Here is a 27,302-nt window from a genome sequence, read left to right as displayed (position 1 = left end):
GAGAAATATCCAAATCGCCATTGGAAGGGTGAATGGACGTTACACGGGGTTGCCCGTTACTCCAGCCGGCTCTTAAAAAGCGATGGTCGTATCATAGTTAACAATTTTTAAATAACAATTTTTAATTTATTTTTTCAGCTTAAAGAAGAAATTTTAAGGAAGGAATTACATACAACGAGGCTGGTCCTAAACAAATTTGCAATCACAACGCCGATACTGATCGTAACGACGATATTGTGAGTAGAATTCTTCAATTGCTGGTTTCTGTACGAATATGTAATAGTGTAACGAAAAATGCATGCATTTTAGGCCGCCGAACTTGAAAAACATTATTGATGCCTATAAAAGGACTTTTAAGACGAGAAATGAGACAAAATTTTGTATTACAAAAATCTTAATAACTCAAAAACTAATCATTTCGGGACCTATGTTGATTAACTTTTTTTTCTTTTCTAAGCATGAGAAATCCATTCCTGAAATTTTACCCACCACTTATGAAACACCCTTATAACATGCGGACTAACTCATCTGGAGTGTTCTAAGCGATTTAATATATTTGTTGCTAGATTAATAATTTGTACGCGAACAAGAATGTACCTATTGCAGATATGTAGAAAATTGTAGAAAGAGAGGGAGGGAGATAACATACGAAGTTTTATATATTTTGAGAATAATCTCGAGCTAAAATTTTTTCTGAGAGATAGTTCTCTGAGAAATTCAAGGAGATCCTTCAAGTTTATATGATCAATTTTATCTATTTCTTTAAATATCTTCATGCTTAGCACAATGAGAAGTGATGAGTGGCAAATTTTTGGATAGACTGTGACGTCGACGTCTAACTTTGTTAGACGATTATACTACGGAGCTAATTAATTGTCAATTTGATTATGATGATAGCATTATTTCGTTAATTAACAATCGATCAATAAATTAGCGATCTAGCGAAACGAGATCGTATTTCTTATATCGCCACTGTATGTATGAGAATTGGGATATTAAATGTCATTACGCGTCTGTCGATCGAATTCACATTCAAGACCTATATTTCATCTTACATCGCGCGATCTCTCCTTTATCATTAGACTTATCTGTTGACGAAAAAAATTATTCGTCATTGTATTAATGAATATTATGTTTAATTGAGAAATTGATTTACATTAATTGTGTTATATATTTCGTGTGCGCTCTATTGATTTTATCATTTTTAAGTCTCTGATATCGCTTTTGAAATCTGCATCTTTGTGTATTGCAAAATCAATTATCTGTATTACACCGTATTACACCGTACTACGGATCACGAACTCGATTGTAGTTGGGATTCCAGTTAATAGTTGCGGATTGACCGATCAGTCTACAAACTGTTTTACTCTGATTGGTCAATCTATAACTGTAAACAGTGTAAACAATAACTACAACCGCAACCGAGTCTATAACGTAATGTAATACGGGCTTTTAGAAAATGTAAAATTTACATGGTGAAAAACGCTTAGTTCTTTTAATCATGGATATTTTAGAAATAAATGCGTGAGCGACATGTATTAAATTTTAAAAAGCTTTATTTTTATAGATTCGAGAACATAAAAGGAATAAAGAGAAGCATAGTTTGTCTTAATTTATAGACCCAATCTTCCCGCTGTGATATTGTGAAGTATCGTCGCGTTTTTCAGCATTTGTGTGGCGTTCTTCAATATAATATCGAAATTGCCCTTTGTATTGTCCTCTTTTTGGAATTGTATGATTATTACAAGATATGTTGTGACTGCACCAGCAAGCTAGAAATATATTATTTTGTGAGTTTTTTTCACCAAAATTGGCATACAGGAAAGATAAAAGTTATTTACTGAGGTTATAAGAGTACGATCCAAAGTGAAGAGTCCGCACGCTGTAAACTCCAAAGGACGGTGTAGAAGCTGAAGTGAAAAAATTTCTAGTTGTTTTGTACCTTCTCTGTCGTGATCCATGGATAGTAATTGGCTTACCAAAACCGCTGTTTTCTTTCCCTAAAGATAATCGTATAATTGACGGAATCGCAATATAAAATAATTATTAATCCCAGATCCACAAAAGAGCATTCTCATTATTACTTTCAAGAAATAGGAAACGATTTATGATTTTAATCTTTCTGAGTTTTTTGTATTTGTTTTTATTTTTATCAATATTGCTAGTAAAAAGTAAAGGCAACCAATGACCATGGAACCAATGACGTTGAAAGTAATGCGTGGAAGAAATGATCAATTATATTGCATAATAATTGGAGAATGTAAAATTTACATGGTGAAAAACGCAAATTATATGCAAAAGGATCTGTCGACAAACGTTTCAACCTTATTCGAGGTCCTCTTCAATGTCAAACAATCAAACATATGTATTATGTCTAAAATTATTTAAAAATTTAATCAACTAAAAGTCAGAAAGTCCTTGTAATAAACTTTAGACTTGAAAGGAGCTGGAATCTCTTACGGAAAAGATATTCAAATATTGAGTGTAAACACTCAATATCGGAAATATATTCTCCAAATTGGGAGTATACACTCAAATATTGAGTATACACTCAAATATTGAGTGTATACATCGAAGATTGAGTATTCTCAGTAAGCAAAATGTTAGCAAGTTAGCAGCAGATTGGCAGCAAATTTGATTAGAATCCCACACCAGAACCGTAGCCATCTGTTTCTACATTAAACTTTTGTCTGTCAACAAACTGGCGGCAGAAACCGAGCAGAATCTGTACGATGCAAATTAACGGCAGGAACTGAACAAGATTTGCGCTTACTTTTATTAATGTTATATAAATGCAACAAAATTGATTATTACAGGTGTTAAATAAGAATATTCCTAAACAACACCAAGTCGACTGTCAGTCGGCTAATAAGTTGACTTAGGCCCAGTTCCACAATCCAGTTAATCCGAGTTTAAGTAACGAATGGACCAATCAGAATCCAGTTTAACGTATTAAACTCGGATTAACTCGAGTTGTGGAACCGGACCTTAGGCCTAGTTTCACAACTTATTCTAACCGAAGTTTAGCTCGTTAAGGGAGATTTACATTGCGTTCAACCGCAGATGGTTAATTTTTTTTAATTCTATCATATATGTATCTATATACAGAACATTAAATCGATCAAGTTTTTGAAGAATGACATTAAAATAAAAATTTAGTAGTTAATGACATGACTGAAAATTAAATTGACTGAAAATTGACTTAGAATCGCCATAAAGTTGACTTCTAAGGCCCAATTCCACAACTTACTTTAACTGAAGTTTAACTCGTTAAAGGAGGATTTACATTGCGTTCAATGTTCGATGTATGACGTCCGATTGCATACAATGGGTTTGGGACGCAATGTAAATCGTCCTTTAACGAGTTAAACTTTAGTTAAAGTAAGTTCTGGAATTGAGTCTTAGAAGTCAGCTTTATGGCGATTATAAGTCAATTTTCAGTCAATTTAATGTTATGTCATTAACTACTAAATTTTTATTTTAATGTCATTCTTCCAAAAACTTGATCGATTTAATGTTCTGTATATAGATACATATATGATAAAATTAAAAAAAAATTAACCGTCTGCGGTTAATTACATGGAACTTTGAAGCTCCTTGCAAAAGCTAGAGGAGATGCGGCTATAATAGCACTCTTTGATAAGCCGTGATTCGTAGGACCTGTGTCGCGATCTTATATTACTGTTTTAGATGAATTCCACTGTTGGGTTAGGAGTTTTCCTTTTCGCCAGCAGCGAGGCATGAAGCTCGTGGAACTATATGAATATTTCTATTTATCGGTCGAAACGTCTGTCGATAGATCTTTTTGCGAAAATCTTCGCAAAAATATCTATCTTTTGATCATTCTTGAACAAGATTTTGTACTGCTGTATCAACAAAAAGACTTTTCCGAAGAAAGAGGTCTGAACTTCCTTTTAGAAAATCCTCTTTCCCGTGAATTTTTTTAAAAAGATTTTTCGTGAATATAATTTGCATTTTTTACTATGTAAATTTACATTCTCCAATTGTTATGCAATATAATTGATAATTTCTTTCACTCACTACTTTCAGCGTCATTGGTTCTATCGCCTTTACTTTTTATTAACGATTTATAACGTATGAAACTTTCATTACTAGATTATAGTTTTTCATCAATATGTTGATAAAAAAGAACTTAGCTCTTGATCCTGATATATAATAAGATCAAGATTATTGAAGAGTTTCCTATTATCAACAATAATCCTTTTACCTTATAGTAAATTATTGTACATTTATAATATTGTAATTTAAATAGTTTAAGTTAACCCTCCTGCGCAAGAGTTTTCCCTAACTTGAACGTTACCAATATGCACGAGTTTTTTAGAAAGGGTTGCAAAGTAAACGCAATCATTTTCTAAGATTTCTGGGATCGTAGATTACGAATCTGAGGTGAGAAAAGACCATAATTACGGTTTTTTACGATTTTTTCATGTACTTGACCGTCATATTGAATCCGCCATTTTGAATTTTGAGATTCTGACTTCAGATCGTAATCAGCGACTCTAAAAACCTCTAAGCAAACGTATCTAGATTGATTTGAGTACTTTTAGGGCACTTTTGTAAAGATGAAAAATTGAAAAATTATTACATGAATTTTCTCTTTTTTTTTTCAATTTTCAATCCAAATTTTTATAATAATATATGCAAAATTTAATACCGCAACTCAATCCCTCTTAAAATGCTAGTCTCAAGTTTTAATTGGCGAGGTCGTAGGACTCTTTAAGTGATTTCGTTCAGGAATTAGCAAAGAAAATATCTGGATGAATATACTCGTCATCGCGCATACGGGAACAACAGTTTGGACGAATATACTCGGGATAATGCGCATGGGGGTTAATAAAAATTAACATATATACAGGATGTCAGGGAATTTTTGACCTTTACGAAGTAAGGAGGTAGATTGGCTCAAATTAAGAAGGAAGGACTTCTGTTGTTTTGTGATTGTCGCAATAATTAACGAAAAATTAAATAAAAAAGATCAGCCAATGCGCGTGGCTAGAAGCACACGACGGCGAAGGCGGTCTGACTGTAACATAATGGTGGCGCGCGGCAAAGCGATGATTGGGGAGGGGAGGAGCCTGCGCCACGCGCTTACACTCTCATCGCTCCTCCCCTCTCCAATCACCGCTTCGCACGCCGCCATTATGTTACAGACCGCCTTCGCCGTCGTGTGCTTCTAACCACGCGCATTGGCCAATCTTCTTTATTTAATTTTTCGTTAATTATTGCGACAATCACAAAAAAATAGGTCTTTCCTTCTTAATTTGAGCCAATCTGCCTCCTTACTTCGTAAAGGTTAAAAATTCCCTGACATCCTGTATACAGGGTGTCCCATTTTAAAAGTTCCACCCTCATAAATTTTTTAATTTTGATTATAGAAAAAAATGTTTCGGACAAAAGTTGTATGGTTTTAAGGGACACATAAGACTATTGCCATTAGTTTGACCTTGAAGAGTCACCTGAAGGTCACGTCCAACTTTTTAAATGGGACACCCTATATGCTTTTACATATTCTTGTAACTTATCTGGAGAGTTTTCCGAAACACTATAATAAAGTATTTTTCTATTGAGTGCTTTCTGAGTTATGAGGCTTGAAATCATTTTTAAATTTTACATAAACCGTAAAATATCTAGTAAAATATTCATTTTTCGATTATCTTACCTTCATACTTTTATGTACAAAATAATGAGAGAAATCAATTGGTGTAGAAAACACGCAGTTATTTTTAAGGAAAAATATGTAATTGTTAATTGCAAATTACATATTTTTTCTTCGAAACAATTATGTGTTTTCTTTACACCAATTGATTCCTCATTATTTTATACATAAAAGTATTAAGGTAAGATAATTGAAAAATGAATATTTTACAAGATATTTCACGGTTTATGTAAAATTAAGAAATGATTTCAAGCTTCATAACTCGGAAAGCACTCAATAGAAAAATACTTTATTACAGTGTTTTGGAAAGCTCTCTAGATGAGCTACAAGAATATGTAAAAGCACATAAAGTGTCCCATTTAAAAAGTTGGATGTGACCTTCGCGTGACCTTCAGGTGACAGTTCAAGATCAAACTAATGGCACCGGCTTATGTGCCCCTTAAAACCATACACCTTTTGCCTGAAATATTTTTTTCAATCAAAATAAAAAAAGTTGTGAGGGTGGAACTTTTAAATTGGGACACCCTCTATATATATAAATTTATTAATTATTTAAATTAAATCATTACATATACCTGCATTATAGTAGCATATGTGGGCTCTACTATCACGAGTAATCTCCAAATTTGAAAGATACACCACAATCCTTCTACTGTAACGAATAGCGATTCACGTTTTACGTCAGCTTCCATTATCAAAACGTACGGTGTGATGATCAGATGTATTAGACAGGTAATTGTAATTACGAGTACAATAACGCCATAAACAGTATTTATAAGTAATACTGTGTCACACAGTGTCGCGTGTACTGTCACCAGTTGGGATATGCTGTCTGTAAAACTTCTGCCATCTAGAAAAAAATTTTGCTACAGTTTTAATTATATATTAAACAATACGACAAGAAACTAGCGATTACGAGCCACAGCGGATGGTAATGCCTAAAAATTATTTAATTGTACGCGAAAATTTAAACGAGAACGAGGCATATGCCTATATTTTACTTGGTGCATTTACCAAGATATAGATTCTCATTTTTGAGAATTCTATAAACCCTCTTTACCTCACTGAAGAGATGTAGACGAGAAAAATATCGGGGCGAAGTCGCTGAATCGGGAATCGAACCCGAGTCTTTCGCTTGCCGGGCGACTACCACTGAGCTGTTCAGCCCCACACCGCTATCCCTCTCGTCTATTTGTTTATAACTATGGAAAATGAAACGCGATCTTTTCAGCTACGCGTGAATTAAATAAATTGAAAGGAATTAGGCTGTATATGTATTAAACAACACGACAAGAAACTAGCGATTAAGATGTGGAGCTGAATAGTGGTAAGAGCAGTCGCCCGGCAAGCGAAATACTCGGGTTCGATTCCCGATTCAGCATATGCCTCGTTCTCGTTTAAATTTTCGCGTATAATGAAAGAATTTTTAGGCATTACCATCCGCTGTGGCTCTTAATCGCTAGTTTCTTGTGTTGTTTAATACATATAGAGCCTAATTCCTTTCAATTTATTTAATTATATATATATTTGTTATTTTCTAATATATTTAGCATTTATTTTTTCTTGCTATTATTCATATTGTATTGTTTATTACGTGATTAGTGCTTTTATCAGATTTTTCATATGATGAAAGTTAAAATCGTACCATTTGCAACAATGGAATCCATGATCTTTGATTTACGAAACATTCGAGTATTTCCTATCATTTCTTGCCGGATGTATGTAATGTATTGTTCTTGATCTCGAAACTCGCCAGCTATGAAATTTGTATGTTGCGTTAAAAGCATTTTAAAAATTTAAAAATGATTAGTGACGTTTAGAATAACTTACCTAATCCAAGATCCTTTCTGAATTGATTTGTAATTTTGCTGCTTTTAAGGATATTTTCAAGAGTCTTGTTAATTCTAAAGAATCGTTGGCTCACATTGTACACGATGATGGAATATTGAACTTCCATCATAATAATAGTTATGTACATAAAATACAGAGGGAGATAATTGAACGGCCCTGTGTTGTCCAGTTTCTTATTTAGCTGTACCTTGTAATTCCACGAGCGGACATCGAGATATGAGACAATGATGCAATAGGAGAGACTGCAAATCGTTAACAGGATGGTGTACCGTTGCAGCTTCTTCGGCGAGAGGATTCCCAGCTTCTCATCGCACTTAAGGCGAATGAACCGATGAATTCGAATGCGATAATCTCTGTGATTAAAATAATTAAACGAGACTTACATCGATCAATTTATCGATGATAGTTTGCACCTGTTGCCAGTATATAATTGAACTGATGATGGAGACGGCCATGAGACTCATTAATCCCAACACATCGCTTGCGGAGAAAATTATCGCGTTCTGTGATTTAAGTCGAGTGCTATTCTCCCATCCACGTCTGAGATCGCACCAGAAACCCCAAATTTGGACGCTTATCAGGCACGTCATTAAGCATAGACTGCGATATATTATTTTAATTATGTTTTGATGTAGCATATTATACAGATATTACTTATATAAAGTTAATTTAATAATTTAATAACCTCCAAACTTATATATATTTTTTATATTCGGATGAATAAAAAAATAAGGTCCCCTGTTTTTATTATTTATAATACATTTTTATTTATGTACAAATTGGTCTTATTGTGTTAAAATAAAAGTTAATAATTACGTTTCAATATAGTTTCCAAGAAGATGCACTTGTTTGATCTTGACACGAGTTTGAAGATTTTTTTCTTGATAAAAATCTGTTTTTTGATCATTCTTGAACAAAATTTTGTACTGCTGTATCATCAAAGAGACTTTTCCGAAGAAAGAGATCTAAACTTCTTTTTAGAAAAGTCTCTTTCTTGTGAATTTTTCTTACGATAATGTCAGATCATACTCTGCGTCAAATTCTTGTAATCACTTTATTCAAATATTTTACTGAAATATTCTTCCTCAAACTTGAATTTGACTATTTCCAATTTTTATTTGTTTAGATATTTATAGAAACATCTTGAGGAAAGACAATGCAGCAGTATAGAATACCATTCAAGAATATCTTAAACATTAACGCATTTTTACCGAAAGAAATTATTTTGAAAGAAAAATTTCAAATTTGTGCCAATTAAGGTAAAATAAGTTCATCAATTTTCTCAAAAATTATATTAAAAAATGATCATTTTAGATTTTAATACAATAAATTTAATTTGTACATAAGTGATAAATAATAATCATAATAAAACAGGAAACCTTATTTTTTGATTCGCTCAAGTATTTAATAGTCTAGTATAATAGTCTTCTTCTCTCTTAAACTTTTAAGTGGGAAACTATTTGTTTAGTCTATTTGAAGTAGAAAGTACGTCTTCAATGTTCCTCTATAAACATATACATGGTATTTATTTGAAAATTTATTTCCATTTTATTTATTTTGTGATCGATTAAGCAAAAAATGCCAAAAAAGATCGTTTTTGTTTTCAAGGAGAGTAGGATATATAGGCCGGTTCTAACTCAGGTCCTCTTAGGGGGGGTGAGGCGCACGGGGGATTACGGAGGCGCGGAGGAATGACATCACGCGGGACGGAGGGGATTTCGGAGGCGGCGCGTGTTAGATGTTTTATCGCAATGATACACAATATTATATTACATGCCCGGTTGATAAACAATATAAACAAATGGCACCTCTCAGAATCGTCTTCCACGATTTTTTCTCGGAAGAATTGCGACGCATATCAGCGCCGATGTTCGGCTGTTTTGCACCCTTTCTTCCGCCGCTCGTATATAAGAAGGATTGAAGCACATCAAAATCATAAACCGTGATTTGCGCTCATCGACGCATCGGTTGTAAAAAAGTATAGCGGTGTTCCGTTAGAAAGATTTTTGCACGATTTCACGTTCAAGATAGCGAACGGTATTGTTTATCGTGTGCAAAAGTTATCCGTAGAAAATTGTGACGTAGTGCTTTAAAAGTGTGAAAAAGACAGGAAAATGGAAAACATCGAGCAGACCGAACGCGATCTGGTGGAGGGATCTCGCCAAATTGCCATCTTGGGTGAGTATTTCGCGTGGCTGCAGCGTTGCGAGGAATTGATCAAAGAGCTCGAAGAACGCAGTCGTGTCAAGCATCCGCGGCTCTCAATCGGAAGTAGATAATCTCTAGTGGCTAAAATCGCGCGACTAGAAGGTGTAAAGACTCGATTGCAGAGACGGTTTATTTCCAGTGGTGGTGATTACAGCGGTAACAATAACGCGGAAAGACTCGTTTGGCGAGAGATCGATACCGCGTTCGATAGCCGTATTCTGACCGGTGCTGGGATTAACGCAAACTATATCGAACCTCGTCAATTTCTTGAGGATGCCGAAGACATCGTGCTCGAGCAAGTGCAAGACGTTATAAAAAGACACAACAGTGTAAAAGTAAATACTATATTCAACGGTGAATTTGTGTCGGATGATAAGCGTGCAAATAAAAGTATAAATACGAGAAACTGTGAACTCTTTCGCACATCGGATTTACGCGAGTGGTTCAAGCGCCGCGTTATCGAGCCCACTTTAGCATCGTTGGAGGAATTTCAGGAACGCGATAGTGGTTGGGCATTGTCGCGAATACAGAATTTGACTGTGAATATTAATAAATATAATCCAATGCGCGCGGAATGTTATATTAAATTGCCGCGAGAGATTGCTATGAAGAGAACGGTGATTAACATACAGTTTAAAGACAATACGTGTTTCGCGTGGGCAGTGGTCGTCGCTCTATATCCCGCAGAAAGGAACGCGGAACGGGAATCATCGTACCCGCCTTACGCGACAGTGCTGAATCTCCGGGACATTGAGTTTCCAGCGACTGTGAATCAGATTAAAAAATTTGAACTCAAACAATATCTCGATCAACGTGTACGGTATCGAAGACAAGAACAGTATTGTCTCGATACGTATTTCGGAGCAGAAGCGAGATAGGCATGTGAATCTGCTACGTGGAAGACGACAACAGCGTAGGACACTTTGCTTGAATCAAGAATTTATCCCGGCTCGTGAGTTCGCAACTGAGCAAAAAAGATCACAAGAAATATATCTGCGATCGGTATGTATATATATTAATATAAAATAATTATATCAAATAATTTATATAAAAAATCTTATGATAAAATTTTTCTTTTACAGATGTCTGCATTATTTTAATTCAGATGTCAAGTTGCAGTTACATGCTGTCGACTGCGGGGAGATGAACGACTGCGCTATCCGGTTGCCGAGCGATAAGGACAAGTGGCTCGAGTTCAACAATTACAATAGGAAAGAACGGCTTCCATTCGTCGTGTACGCCGACCTGGAATGCGTTCTGGCCAAAACGGAGAAAGAACAACAACAAAAATTGTACCAACATCCTCAAGTATTTAGCATAGCTTACTATATACATTGTTCGTACGACGAATCTTTATCGGCGTATCATTCGCGTCGTAGCGTCGATTGTATAGCATGGTTCGTCGAAGATCTTAAAAATTTAGCAATTCGCATTAAGAATATTTTAACGACCAATGTCCCTATGGTAAATTTAATATCGGAAGAGTGTGAAAAATTTCACAGCGCCACTCAATGTCACATATGCGAAAAACCGTTCGCGGAAGACGATACACGCGTTCGCGATCATTGTCATTTGACCGGGCGGTACAGAGGCGCATTCAAATTATAATTTAAATTACAAAGAATCTTTTTGTATTCCGATTTTCCACAATTTATCCGGTTACGAGTCGCACTTTATTATCGAGGAAATAGCCACAGCATTCGAAGGGAGAGTCGAATTACTTCCAATAACGAAAGAGAAATATATTTCATTTACGAAAAATGTTGACCTTAAGGAAGGTAATTGGAAAAATCATGTAAAATTACACTTCATCGATTCGTACAAATTTCTTACATCGACTCTCGACAAATTGGCATCTTATCTAGACAAAGATAAGCTCAAAATTTTAAAATCGGAATTTCAAAATTTATCCGCGGAAAATTTCAGTTTATTAACACGGAAAGGCGTCTTTCCGTACGAATACGTCGACTCGATAGATAGGTTGCAAGATACACGTTTACCACTGCGCGAATCATTTTACAGTTCCTTGACCGGTGAAACTATATCCGAGAGCAATTACGCGCACGCCGAGAACATCTGGACGCGATTCTCCATTCGAACGCTGGGCGAATATAGCGACATGTATCTCAAAATCGACGTCTTGTTATTAGCCGATATTTTCGAAAACTTTCGCAATAGCTGCATCAAAAGTTACGGACTCGACCCCGCGTATTACTATACTCTCCCCGGATACACGTGGGACGCCATGTTAAAGCATACAAAGATTACGTTCGAGTTGTTTACAGATATCGACATGATAATGTTTATAGAACGCGGTATACGCGGTGATCTGAGCCAATGTTCCAACAGATACGCGCGCGCTAATAACAAGTACATGCGACAATCGTACGATCCATCGAAACCATCGTCGTACTTGATGTATTTTGACGTTAATAACTTATACGGATGGGCAATGTGTCAACCGTTGCCTTACGCTGATTTTCGATGGGTCGACGACGCATCATCTATAGCGCTAGATTTGCCTACGGGGTATATCCTCGAAGTCGATCTCGAGTACCCGCAACATCTTCACGATACGCACACCGACCTACCGTTTTGCCCGACGTGCGACAAGCCGCCCGTAAGCGGGAATTCAAACTGCTTGCAACGTTATACGATAAGAAGCGTTATGTGATACACTACCGTAACCTACAGCAGTGTACGCGTCACGGCCTTCGTGTAACAAAAATACATAGAATTTTACAGTTTTCTCAATCTCCATGGCTTCGAAATTACATAGAATTAAATACACAGTTTAGAACACTCGCGAAAAACGATTTCGAGAAAAATTTATATAAATTAATGAATAATGCTGTGTTTGGCAAAATGATGGAAAATGTGCGGAATCGTGTCAATGTAAAATTATTAACAAAATGGGATGGTCGGTACGGCGCGGAAGCAATGATCGCGAAACCAAATTTCCATAGCAGAAACGTTTTTTCGGAAAATCTGATTGCGGTAGAATTGCGTAAACTCGAGGTGAAATTTTACAAACCGATTTACGTGAGTATGTGCATATTCGACATATTCAAGACGTGTCTGTACGAATTTCATCACGAGTACATATTTCCTCTGTATCGCGACAGATGTAAGATCATGTACACCGACACAGACAGTCTCATCTATCACATTGAGTGTGCGGATGTTTATGTGAACATGAAGCGCGATATCGCCAGATTTGACACGAGCGATTATGCGGTGGACAATGCGTACGATATACCGCTTGTAAATAAAAAAGTGTCGGGTCTGATGAAGGATGAAAATAACAGTGCGATAATAACTGAATTCGTCGGGCTCAGGGCAAAGATGTACGCATTACGAGTGGACGGAAAGAAAGACACGAAGAAAGTTAAAGGCGTCAAAAGTAATGTCGTAGCGCGTAATATAACCTTTGGAGATTACACGCGGTGTTTAAACGAAGAGATCGAAATAACGCGACAGCAGTCGTGTATAAGATCGAAATTGCACAAAGTGTATACCGTCCGCGAGACGAAAATTGCTTTGAGTCCGTACGATGACAAGTGATATATCGTACCTGATTCGACTGACACGTTACCAGGGGGGCATTATAGGATACCTTTGTAAAATACATGTATATATTTCATTTATTATTGTATATATTTTGTATTTCATATAGTTTTATATAATACACATCTTACACATTTATATTTCATATATTTTATGTAACGCATATCTTACATACTTATATTAAGAATATAAATACATATATAGTATTTTATATATTTTTATGTATATTTTCATTTCTTGAAAATGAAAAAATAAACACTGTATAAATTAAATCACATTGTCCTTATGTATCCAAGAGTTGTGCGAATTGTCAAATCCCAGCCATTTCACGTAAATCTCGTCACCCCTCCTGCGCAGTACTTTCTCCATGAGATACACGTCCGGATATTTCGCGCGATGCAACTCGTGCTCGTAGAATGCTCCAGCGATAGGTTTTTTGCGATAATCCTCAAGTAGATAACTTACGGGATTAGTATGCTGCACTTTTACAATTTTAAACACCTGTTCAATTTGGCGTGTAACCCTTCTCGAAAACTGTCTTGTACTTGCTAACGCATACCGAGTCACCTACTTTGAATTTCGTCGGACCCGCGATATTTACACGGTTGTATAGAGTAGCCAAGATTCTTTCGGTGATCGCGGGGGTAACGTCGACGGGTCGCATACCGATCGTTCGATGCTTGCGCGCGTTGTAATCCGATACGAGTCCCGGCAACGCGTTAACCCACTTGTAAGATCCGTTCAGCGTAAACATCTTCCACATGTCGTTTTTCAGTGTGCGATTGAATCGCTCGACGATCGATGCCTTCAATACCGAATATGTAGAATAATGATTGATGTCGTGTTTTCGCATGAGCCGGCGTTATAAAATTCCTTCCCCATGTCGGTTTGTATGTTTTTCGGACACCTCTCGCTATCTCGAATTATCTCGGCGATAGCGTCAGCTGTCTCGCTTCCGCCTTTACTCTTGAGCGGTACGGCCCACGCGTGCTTGCTCAACGCATCGATGACTGTGAGTATGTAGTTGTAACCTCTGTTGAAACGAGAGTACGGACGCATCTCGACGATGTCGGCTTGCCACAAGTCATCGTATCCCCGCACTATAACGTGTCTTCGGGGGAAATTTTTTCTCGCCGGTGCGTACAGTTCTTTCACCAACTGCCGTTTCTCTAAACTATGTTGTTTCTTCACTTCCTCGGTTATTTCGATCGTCGACCCATCGTTGTTTCGATTCGTCGATCGAATGATACGTGTATCACCGTGCGTTTTATTATTCGTCGTCACTCTAGCCGTTCGATTGCCGTTGCTGACCCATTCAATTGCCGTTTATAGCCGTTCGTTAGCCGTTCGTAGCCGTTGCTGACCCATTCGATTGCCGTTTATAGCCGTTCGTAGCCGTTGCTGACCCGTTCGATTGCCTTTTATAGCCGTTCCTTAGCCGTTCACTGCCGTTTTTGAGCCGTTTATTGGCGTGATTGACCCTGTTGATAGTTGTTTTTAAGTAGTCCGTAGTAGTCCTCGTTCACAGTCGTTTCTGATCCGTTCGTAGCCTCGTTGACAATCGTTTTTGACTCATTCGTAGCCGTTCCGGACTTGTATGCCGCCTCGTATGTAGCCGTTCCTGACGTGTTCATAGCCTCGTTCGCAGCTATTCTTGAATTGTTCGTAGTCTCGTTCGAGACCGTTTCCTCTTCGATCACTGCCACTCATTATAGCTCGATAACCGTTGGATAATCGTTCGTAGCCGTTCGGTAAACCTTTCTAGATGTTTAATAATTGTACAATAGCCGCTCCTAAGCCCTTCACTACAGCACATTACAGGTTGATAGTCGTTTCTGAATTAGTATTAATCGTACGACGAAGCTCATTTATCGCAGTTTGCAAAACTCGCACGTCCTTCTCGAACGCAGTCAGCTTCTCGTCTGATTCTTTCCGTTGATTCTTCAACGTTTTAACGCATTCTTCCACGTATAGTTTGTTGACTGCATCGGTATCAGCCTCAGGTTGCGCTACACGGCGAATCTTGCGCGACCTCGCGTCATAGTCCGTAGCGACGCGACACAGAGTGTTTTAACGCAAGTAACTTGTCACCAATTTACCTCAATCGCTCGTGCTGATTTCTTCGTTTCTCCGTTCGAATAATCCAAATTTGTTGATAGGCATTGTTTTTCGATGCAAGTGACGTCGATCGACTGATTAGTTTTGTCGAGATACCGTTTAATTTATAATAAGGCCGGCTTCGCGAAGTTCCTCTATGATCGACAGGATCTCGTTGTCGTGAGCGTTGTGGCCAGCTCGACGCGAAGCATCGAGCAATCGTAGGCGATCCACTAGCTCGTTGGGATCGTCCCAGTACACGTAATCGATCTTATTGTCGATTAGCGTCATCGCGTGAGGCGTGAATACTCCCGTTTCCGTTTTTTTCTTTTTCGATTCGATCGACATCAACGGCGCGATTATTTGTTTATACTTGTATCCCTTGTTGCTCTTTAATTGACCTTGCGCATCATATTGACGTTTATGCGCACTCGTCGCCATCAATATGCTCTTATATTTTTGCACATCGTCCTCAGTATATATGACGTCATCGGGAATTCTCTTGAAGATCAACTCGTATAATCCTGGTGTACCAATGTATCTCACATTGTCTATGATTATAGAGTCATCTTTGTCAATGTCGAATCGTTTGTTACCAAGACGCATTCCATTCTCGTCAAAATAGACGCCGTACACGTGATCGATCGCGTTTTTTCTTTCGTCGCCGCTAAGAAGAGCGCCCATGTATTTTTGCCCCAGTGGTCCCAAGTGCTCGTAACACTTCTTGACCTTCTGACGTTTATAACATGCTTCGACGGATGTTTCGAACGGATTGCCCGTGGTTTCGAAAACATCTTCGATCGCGAGTGATTCAGGTATCGCGGGTTGCGCGATTCTCGATGTCGCGGATGGTGTAGAGGTTATCGGCGGTTCATCCGATAAAGCATCCGATAGATCAAGAGACACGGTAGTGTCTTGTGCTAAGTCCCGCGTAAGCAACAAGACGCGCCGTGTATCTTTACGCGAGTCGGATAGTTGGAGATATTCGAGATTATCATATTGAAATAATCGCTGAACGGATCGAGTTCTTATTAGGCTTAATGGATAGCTTGAGGTTGATTTATATAAGAAAAGTGTCTTTATTTTTGCTCTACGTGCATCGTGAACAGCAATATTATGATCCAAAGTCGAAATGTGAAAAATTTTCATTAAGAAACGTCTCCTTGGTCATCGTCGCTCAAGTCCCCAATGCGCAAGTGTAAAAAGTTGTACGTTTGCCGCATTCGACGTAAGATTGCGCTAGCGGCGCTCCGTGATGTTAAGACTATTATATACAGGGTGTCCCATTTTAATCGATGGATCCAAATTTCTCCTAAACTACGCCAGCTACAAAAAAATGTTTCAGACAAAAGTTGTATGGCTTGAAGGGGAACATAAGGTGGTGTCATTGGTTTGACATTGAAAAGTCACCTGAAGGTTACGTGACGATCACATCCAACTTTTTAAATGGGACATCCTATATGCTTTTGCATATTTTTTTAGTTCATCTCGAGAGCTTTCCGAAATACTATAATTAAGTTAATTTTCATTAAGTAATTTTCGAGTTATGAGACTTGAAATCATTTCTTAATTTTACATAAGTCGTAAAATATCTAGTAAAATATTAATCGTGACTCTTCAATGTCAAATCAATGACATCACCTTATGTCCCCCTTCAAGCCATACAACTTTTGTCTGAAACATTTTTTTGTAGCTGGCGTAATTTAGGAGAAATTTGGATCCATCGATTAAAATGGGACACCTTATATACAGGATGTCCTAGACCACTCGTACACCCCTTTTCTTTCAAAAACTAAGCATTTTAGAGAAAAACGTTTTCGACAAAAATTGTATGGTTTTGAGGGGAACATAAGATGGTGTCATTGGTTTGATCTTGGATGGCATCGTTAAGGTCAGATCAAGGACACCTTTAATTTCTTAAATGGAATCACCTATTTTTTATTGCATATTCTTATAGCTTATGTCGAGAGCTTTCCAAAACACTATAATAAAGTATTTTTTCATTGAATACTTTTCGATTTATAAGGTTTAAAATATCTTAATTTTACATAAACTATAAAATATCTAGTAAAATATTTATTTCTCGATTATCTTACCTTAATACTTTTATGTACAAAATAATAAGAGGAATCAATTGGTCTAAAATAAACACATAATTGTTCCGAAGAAAAAATATGTAATTTGCAATTAACAATTACATATTTTTTCTTAGAAACAATTATGTGTTTTCTTTACACCAATTGATTCCTCTCATTATTTTGTACATAAAAGTATCAAGGTAAGATAACCGAAAAATGAATGGTTTACTAGATATTTTACGGTTTATGTAAAATTAAAAAATTATTTCAAGCCTCATAACTTGGAAAGTACTTAATGAAAACTAACTTAATTATAGTGTTAATTATAGTTTAATTATAGTTTTGGAAAGCTCTTGAGATGAGCTACAAGAATATGCAAAAGCATATAGGGTGTCCCATTTAAAAAGTTGGAGCTGACCTTCGCGTGTCCTTCAGGTGGCTCTTCAAGATCAAACTAATGACACCATCTTATGTCCCCCTTGAAACCATACAACTTTTGTCTAAAACATTTTGTTGTATCTCACCAACATTCCGAGATATTTTCCATTATAGATTAAAATGGTCCACCCTGTATAATATACTACAAAAAATAATTCAAATGTTCGTAATAATACTTCTTTATTTATGTTGGTTATTTTGCCAAGGTACCTCTCCTTCACTACAAAAGTAATCGCAAAATTCATCGCGCATCTGAATGCAGTTTTGCGCACTGGTATTCGAGCCACAATGACCGATATCTCGAAAAGCGCAGCCATCTTCAATGATTCTCCGCCAAGAACTTGGTGTGAAACTATTTGGATCATCGGCATGAATTTCATCCACCATACCCGCAGAAATGTATGCATTTTTGCCAATGTCGTCTTTGCGGATCCAATTATGCAGACAAATCGTTGCCTGCACCATCAATTTAGCATTCTCAGGGAAAGCAATAATTGGTTTGCGATATATTCGCCACTGACTGGCTAAAATACCGAAAGTATTTTTGATAAGCCTTCTCGCACGGTTTAACCGATAGTTGAAAATGTCCTGTTTCGGTGTCAGTCCGTTCTTGCCTGGATAAGGGTGAAGCAAATATGATTTTAAAGGGAACGCTTCGTCTCCCACGAGATAGTATGGCAGAATTCGTCCTCCTGCAACAGCTGATGGCTTCGGTACATTCATGCGGTTTGCATTGAAGTTCTTGCCGATAGCACTGTCGCCGAAAATACCTCCATCGCTTCGTCGTCCGTACGCCCCGATGTCAACGAAATCGTAGTGCTCATACATAGTGTGCATTACAAATGGCCATCAATACTACTACACTATGAGCATGCTTGTAATTGTAGTACGTGGAACCAACATTGTTGAGACACTGGAATAAAATTAGCCATTCATTATTTTGAAGACTGAAAATATAGTTCACCGATAACTGGTACGGTATAGAGTGTCAGGCTATTAATACTACTGAATACATACTTGAATTGTTACATGTTTTCCATCGATGGCACCAATGCAGTGAATGAAATTGGACAATTCTTCAAAGTCATTTGCAATTTCGAGCCAGTCTCTTTCCGACAATGCTGGCGATAAAACCAAAGGACACAAATTGCTCCAAATTGCTTCGCATGTCTCTCGAATAATATTACAAACTGTTGTTACCCCAACTAGATACTGATATGATATTGATGTCATTGAATCGCCAGAAGCAAGATACCTAGAACATTGCAGGGATACGAAGATATACAATATTTAAGCAATACCAAAGCAGTGAACAACAATTTCGTATATAAAATTTGCAGTAATTGAAACGTTTACAAACCTCAATGTTATTACCAAACATTGTTTCGGTTGTATGGGCTATCGAATAACATTTTCTTTTACCAATAGTGGACCAACAATCAACAACAATTCCTCCAATTGTGTTGCGGACATTCGGAAATAATTGTGGAATCGTACTTCATCCTCTAGGTCCTCTGGTCAGTTTAGGAATCGATGCATAGTAAAACTGTGCTCTGGACGATCCTTTAGATACGGTGCCACCCAGTATTGCTTCTTCTCTTCTCATTTTCTTGCAATTTTCGCATAATTGCACACAACACCAGTATTCGTCGTTTCCTAATCTCTTTAGCTATTATTAACGACAATGTATTTCGCAATGTTGCCGACAAAATACTGTTTGGGCAGTTTAAACGCACTTCGACACGCATCCTTAATTGTCAGTTTCATACACGAATTAAATCTATAGAAAAAACGATTTAAAAAATAAGAATACAAATTCACAGCGATTAGCGATTTGTTGCTCCTTGAAAAAGTAGCTTGAGGAAGTTTAGCGGCTGGCGTTTTGTCGACGGCTTTCTTTCTCCTCATTATTTAGGGGAATTGTACCACAGAGTGGGGGTAGCCGCTCAACTGTATCTAGCGCTTTGACGCTACGTGAATTTACACCTTAAGTGTTTGCGACAACATCGACACAAGAGAGAGAAAAAGAGGAGCATGATATAAATCAAAGTCTTGCTAGATGGAGAGAGAGAGAGAGAGAGATGGAGAGAGAGAGAAGAGAGGGGGGAGAGGGGGAGGGGGAGAGGGAGGGAAAGGGGGAGAGGGGAGAGAGAGAGAGAGAGAGAGAGAGAGAGAGAGATCGTCATGTCTGTACCAACGTTTGTAGATCTGCAAGGATTTACCATCGGCAAACTATTCTTCGTGAAGGAAGCGGCAATCTTGAGAAAGGGATATGTTCTATCGCATTACTTTTTCGCAAGTCCCGAAGCGTGCTTACAAAATCTGAGTGATGTCAAGTCTCATAGTTGATTAGAAATCATCACGGATTACAATGGGAAGACGGAAACGTTCCGTATGGTTTGGCTCAGCGTGCGATTACAACAGCTGTCGTTGGTACGATACATGAAGAAGAAGAAGAAGAATCGTTTGTCGTGTACGTTAAAGGATTTGAAAAGCGAAATGGCTGGCCGATATACTAGACGATGCGGGGAACGGCTATATTATTGAAACCTTGGATGCGGATTACGAAGATATCGATGCTTTAAATAAATTAGATGATACGAATAGTATGCGATGTGGAAAACATGTTAAGAATTGCGCATTACAAAATATATTCAAAATATTTAACTGGTGGTCGCGACGCCAAAAAGAATTGCGAGAAAAATAAAATATGTGAACATTAATATGCGTTATCTCTTATTTCCCCACCCTAATCCTTTGCTTGTGTTTTTTCAGAATTCTTTTGTTCGAGCGCCGCCTCCCCCTTCTCCTAAATTCCAATGTGTTAGAAGCATTAATCCCCCACTACTACATTATATTTTTGATAGATGAGCGTCGGGTATAACCGATTAATTCCTGTACCAGTGTCGCGTTAATGCATTCACCGCTCATGCATTCACTTTTCATAACCTCCCAGAGAAATGTACTACGTTGACAGAAGCAGCAGCAGTAGCAGCGGCATCGGAAGACACGTAAATAATTACGTGCCGAGTCATGATAAAACTCCATTTGAGAACAAATAAGTTGAATGAATACGTTTCGTTTAACATTTTTTCTATTTTTCTATTTTTACAAATTGCATTATTAGTATTACTTAATTTTAATTTTTCCTGTAGCATTTCGTCGGAGCGTCGTGCGATTCGTATATTAGGCAGACGATACGCATTGACAATTACGGAATTCAAATTCCTCGAAATTGGTATCAACGTGGGTCCGCCGAGTTACGTGGAGATTGTCATAGGAGATCATCGGAGAAAGGAACTGATATTATCTCTCGAAACGTGGAAGGGACTCTGCGAGCAACGTCGCAATATTCTAAATCTCCTTCGGAACGACTCTCACGACATCTACAATTTTATAAGCGTTGGACCGCTAACAGTGCGAGTTCGTACGATTAACAACGCTAAACTCATAAGTCTCGAATCTTCAAACGTATGCATGATGATGGTCGAATCGACGTTACATCGTATGTTCGATCTAGATGGTTGCATAGATGTAACTTTTGATCGATTGAATAAAGTGACCGAGACAGTCGATGTCAAATTTATGCAATTCTCCAATATCGCGTCCACTGTAACGAATCCTAAGAAGTATCAAATACGCACTAGCGACACCTTCAACAAGCATCAACTCGTCGATTGCGAGCTGGCGGCTTTAGCTTTTAGTCCATATGTATAATATGTAAGACAAAAAATATGTAAAAATATGAATAAGGAATTTTTAAGTTTACTATATCATGGTGTACTTTTTTTGTTGCGTTTGCCCATTCCAGCTTTCATGCATAGCTCCTTGCAAGAGAGTTATTATGAGAGAGCAAACACTAGGAAAAAAAGAGAGAGATATGGATACGTCGAACGGAAAAAAATCTAGAATTACTTATATCGGGGGTGAGGGGTGTATCGCAAAAGTGCAAAGCGGCCGAACATCGGCGCTGATATACGAGCGGCGGAAGCAAGAGTGCAAGGGTGCAAAGCAGCCGAACATCGGCGCTGATATGCGTCGCAATTCTTCCGAGAAAAAATTGTGGAAGACGATTCTGGGAGGTGCCATTTGTTTATATTGTTTATCAACCGGGCATGTAATATAATATTGTGTATCACTGCGATAAAACATCTAACACGCGCCGCCTCCGAAATTCCCTCCGTCCCGGGTAACGTCATTCCCCTGCGCCTCCGTAATCCCCCGCGCGCCTCACCCCCCCTGAGAGGACCTGAGTTAGAACCGGCCTATATATCCTACTAAGGAGGATGTACATATAAAAGTAATAAATTCAACGGGATGCCGCTTTATTCCTGTCAGGGGATCTCTACAGCTTTCTTAAAAAATCTGTGCTCGTGCATTAGAGGTTGACATATGTCATGTTGTCATTTAATCATAATAGTCAGAAGTTGACTATATCAGACTCAGTCAGAAGTTGACTATATTGCAGGGCCGAAAATGAAATGATGGACGGCGCCCGCGATATTTCAAGCCGGAAAATCTCGTATAATATGTAAAATATTTACATTAAATCATACATCGTTATATTCGTTTCAAACAGCGCTACAACTTTTATTATATCAAAATATCTACATTATTATAAAAAAATTATACATATCTCTCTGTTCTTTAATACAGATAAATTTTGTAATCAACCACTATACTCACATTAAAGTTTAGTTAAAGCCATTTAATTTTATATATATTTGTTATGCTCTATGTCTTTTAGTTTAAAAGATAAAAAGGGGTGGCCACTTCTAGGTGGGACACCCTGTATATATACAGGGTGTTTCATTTTAATCGCCCCAGGCAAATATCTCGAAAAATATGGAAATTATGAAAAAATGTTTCGGACAAAAGTTGTATGATTTCGAAGGGGCCATAAAATAGTAGCATTGGTTTGACCTTGAGCAGTCATTTGAAGGTCACATAAAGGTCACCTTAAATTTCTTAAATGGAACATCCTATATATTATTGCATATTTTTGTAGCTTACCTCAAGAGCTTTCCAAAACACTATAATAAATTATTTTTTCATAAAGTACTTTTCGAGTTATAAGGCTTGAAATCATTTCTTAATTTTACATAAACCATAAAATATCTTGTAAAATATTCATGTTTCGATTATTTTACCTTAATACTTTTATGTACAAAATAATGAGAGGAATCAATTTCAACTGAAAGAAATGAGAGGAATCAATTTCAAGTAAAGAAAACACATAGTTGTTTCTAAGAAAAAATATGTAATTTGCAATTAACAATTATATATATATTTTTAAAACAACTATGTGTTTTCTTCACACCAATTGATCAAACCAATGTTACTATCTTATGGCCCCCTCGAAACCATACAACTTTTGTCCGAAACATTTTTTCATAATTTCCATATTTTTCGAGATATTTGCCTGGAGCGATTAAAATGAAACACCCTGTATATATATTAAAACGTTTAATTAAATTTGATTTTTATTTATACATCGGGAAGATATAAATCGATTTGATGGTTCATTGTCACCTGTAAATGCTATCGATGATGCTCAATCGGCCTTGATATCTGCCAGATACCTGTCGGACAAATCTCATTGGAAATACACCGGACAGTTTGCTGATATAATAAATCGGAAACAAGGCTTGGTATAGATCACTATTTGCCGACTTGTTATTACTCGTCACATTGGGATTTGTCATGTCATCGTCCACGTTTGAAGGCTTGTCTGTATACATTTATTCCAGATTATCGATTTAAATCGTCCACATTCACGATTATACATACATATATACATACATACATACATATACATACACACATACATACACATACATACATACATACGCGCGCGCGCGCGCGCGTGTATGTGTGTGTGTGTGTGTATATACATATATATACAGAGTGCCCCAAACCACCCATACACTTCTTTTAAAATGAAAATAAATGACTTTTATCAAAAATCGCGAACAATTTTTAAGTAAATCGGATACGCTCTTTCAAATGGTGATATTCAACTTTTGATTTCGACCGGAAATACTCCATCCGGAAGTTGAATTTTTTTAGGGGAATATGGTACTTTTTATTACAGATTCGAATTGCACATGAAAAAATAAGAACTTTTGTATCAAACGTTTTTTCTAAAAGTGCCTCTGTCAATCTTAACATTTGAAGTTGATTATTTCATCACAATTACTTTCAAGGTCAATTTTAAGATTGATAGAGGCACTTTTAGAAAAAACGTTTTATACAAAAGTTTCTTATTTTTTCACGTATAATTCGAATCTGTAATAAAAAGTAGCATGTTCCCCTAAAAGAATTCAACTTCTGATCCGAATAGCGTATTTCTGGTCTGAATCAAAAGTTAAAAATATCATCATTTGATAGAGCATACCCGATTTACTTAAAAATTGTTCGCGATTTTTGATAAAACAATTTTTTTCATTTTAAAAAGGGTATACGAGTGATCTGGGACCGTTGGATTTCATTTGTTTGATATAATATGTATATATATATATATATATATATATATATATATATATATATATTAAAGTCATCAAATTCGATAAAGCTATTTATTTTTTTAAAATGATTACAACAATCATTTTTGTACCTATTATAAAACGAACCTGTAACGTTATATTTTTTTTGTAACTATAAAGACCATCGCACATGAGCATCGAGAATTAAGTCATCATTTTATATATTGACTTACTTAACATATTATAAGCATAAGTATGATGCTCATTGATCTATACGGTTTTATGTATATGCAGCTATGCAATTTTATGTGCGATAGTCCTAATGGTAACATATTGTCATATACGTTAGTTACTTTTTTTAGTAACAATAACGAATTTATGTTATTTTTATCGTTATTTTTCATATTTTGAAAATATTTATGACATCGACAGATATTTTTATATATTTAATCTTTAGTTATCGTATATACCGATATTTATATAACGAATTCGGATGATACAAAGAATATTGAAAATGAATATTAAAAAGAATAAGAATAATTTAAAAAAAAACCGGTTGTCAAAAACGTAAGCAACGTAAGTATAAACGTAAGTACCGACTCTCAAAAATGTAAGTAAAAAGAATAGTGTTTTTTGTAGATTTTGACCTTCTGAATACGATAAAACTATTAAAAAATTCGTATGGCTTAGGGAACACTCTGAAAATTAAACAAGATCAAGATGTATTTATAGAAATTTGGATGAGCTATCACAAAACGAATTCGTGTTCGTGTTGTTAGGAGAGAAGAGCGAGAAAGAAGGTATGCTTTTTGTTTGTATATAACAGAAGTAACTGAATGCGAGAGGAAGAGTTAGGGATAAATTAAGATGAAATGACTACAAAAAACCAATGTAAAATGGAAGACGTGTTTGAAGTGGGATATTAAAGAGAAATAGAGAAGATTGTTTCTGATATGTTTAATTATCTAAACTATGAATCATTTCACAATGCTTCTATAAATCGATTTAACTGTCCATTATATAATCTTATTATTATGTCATATAACAAAAATTAAGTTGATTTAACTTTCATTAAATCTTTCTTTTAATCTCGTTCTCTACCGAGCCCGGAATCGTAACGAAAAGGCGATGTTATGTTGGTCTCACTTTTTGTTTCTTCTTTTTAATTTTTTTTATATATTGTTATATTTTATATTTTATTGGATTTTTTATTTAATTTACTTTTTACTTATTTTAGTTTTTATTTTATTTATTTTTATTTACATTTTTTGAATTTTAACTTTTTTCTATTTGTTTTTATATTCTGATTAATTAAAAAATCAATTAACTTATTATTAAGCTGTGTTCGAAATCGATTTATTTTTCAGTCTATGTTATAATCAGAAACACCCATGTCCATATTTTCCAGAAAAAAATGAAGAAAGAGTGGTGAAGCACTTTGTATGCTTTTCGACAGGATTCCGAAAAATTTCTTTTTGTTGTAATAAAACATACCTCCTTTCTCGTATTTTCAAAAAACTCACGTATGTTTTGTAATAGTTTCATACATCGCCTGAATTTCTATAAATACACCATGTATTTACTCAATTGTTAAAGTGTTCTTTAAATCCCATGAATTTTTTAATTGTTTTATCATATTCAGGATATCAAAAAATTTACAAAAAAACACTACACTTTTTCTTATTTCATCTTTGAAAAACAAAATCGGCTTCTTCTTAACATCCTCTTTTAACATACATATATTTTGTGATTTAGATAATTCTATATATTAATTTAAATATAATGGTAGTTTCATGCATTTTAAGAACAAATAAATGTAAAATTATCATATTAAAATTTGTAAATATAAAATTGAAAGTACAAAAAGAATATAAAGTGTGTGTGACTGTATTTATAAATTTAATAAAAATCAAAATTTATTTGCTTTTACGTTTTGAAACTATTTTTTCTAAATTTCTTATAATTTTGCAAATTTAAAATTAATTGCTCTTATTAACATTTTAATAAAAAATTACAAAAAGTAAGTTTTTCATTCAAAAAAATTTTTTTACTCTTATCTCGTTTCAACATTAAAAAATGAAAAAAGGAAAAGAGAATCGTTTCTTTAAATAGTGATAACGGTAACTAATTACTTTTAAAAACCAATAACTAATAACAATAACTAGCTACTTTAACTCGATAACGAGTAATTAGTTAACTAGTTATTTTTAAAAAATAACTTTCCATTCTCTGATATCATATCAAATAAATTTCAAATTTTATCTAAAAATGATGTAAAATAAAGATATATCATCTTACTGTTTGTCTTATTCACCATTTGTCCATTATTCAAATCGTTCCATCGCACAAGCATTTTTCTAGATATGAGGATAGTTTCGTTGATGATATTCATAGACACGCTCGCAAAATAATTCGCAAACTGTATTGAATAGATTCCTACAATCACACACATGTAATAATTAAATTTACAACTTGTTAAATCTTTACTTTAAAATTTTATTATTAGTATTAAAATGAAATATAAAGTGAGTGTACAAACTGTATGTATGTAACATTTAATGTTAGTATAAAATAAAATGTAAAATGTATGTATAATGTGCAAAAAAAATAAAAATGTAGCTAATATGTGTGTAAATTTTACCTTTTCATCACATTCAACGGAAGAAATGAAGTCACAAGACCTTTTACAAAAATACCGTTCCTTCGCGCAGAATATACTTTATAAGAAATATCGCACTTTTGTCAATTGCATCATCGATTACTGGAAAATCTATCGTTGTGAGATTTATTGAAAATTCACGAGAATTTGAGGCGCAACCCGCGCAACTCACGGAATGAATTGTGACGCAGCTGAAGTTCTCTCTGCGTTTTATGTCCGCTCTTCCCATTCATACTTGTCAG

The 27,302-nt window shown here is 35.8% G+C and overlaps 1 protein-coding gene across 1 annotated transcript; it reads right to left on the bottom strand.

The window, feature by feature from the left end:
* Positions 1-1,576: 1,576 nt before the first annotated feature.
* On the bottom strand, positions 1,577-27,217 carry LOC105252282 (gustatory receptor for sugar taste 43a). Its single transcript, XM_025406187.1, has 9 exons — positions 27,043-27,217; positions 26,700-26,837; positions 23,449-23,647; positions 7,912-8,128; positions 7,508-7,841; positions 7,323-7,433; positions 6,253-6,527; positions 1,842-2,000; positions 1,577-1,772 (listed from the first exon to the last, which is right to left on the bottom strand). Exons 2-9 carry the CDS (start codon positions 26,791-26,793, stop codon positions 1,614-1,616), a joined length of 1,548 nt encoding a protein of 515 aa, XP_025261972.1. The 5' UTR covers positions 26,794-26,837; positions 27,043-27,217; the 3' UTR covers positions 1,577-1,613.
* Between the last annotated feature and the right edge of the window lie 85 nt (positions 27,218-27,302).

The sequence above is a fragment of the Camponotus floridanus genome, unplaced genomic scaffold (genome assembly GCF_003227725.1).
Source record: "Camponotus floridanus strain SB8 unplaced genomic scaffold, Cflo_v7.5 scaffold134, whole genome shotgun sequence".
NCBI lineage: Eukaryota > Metazoa > Arthropoda > Insecta > Hymenoptera > Formicidae > Camponotus > Camponotus floridanus.
This window is presented reverse-complemented; position numbering and strand designations above follow the sequence as displayed.

Coding starts and splice junctions, on each gene's coding strand:
- LOC105252282 (XM_025406187.1), bottom strand. CDS start 26,793: ATGAATATCATCAACGAAACTATCCTCATATCTAGAAAAATGCTTGTG. Junction 6,528..7,322: donor GGATTCCATTGTTGCAAATG/GTACGATTTTAA, acceptor ATTTTTTTCTAG/ATGGCAGAAGTTTTACAGAC. Junction 1,773..1,841: donor ATCGTACTCTTATAACCTCA/GTAAATAACTTT, acceptor ATATATTTCTAG/CTTGCTGGTGCAGTCACAAC.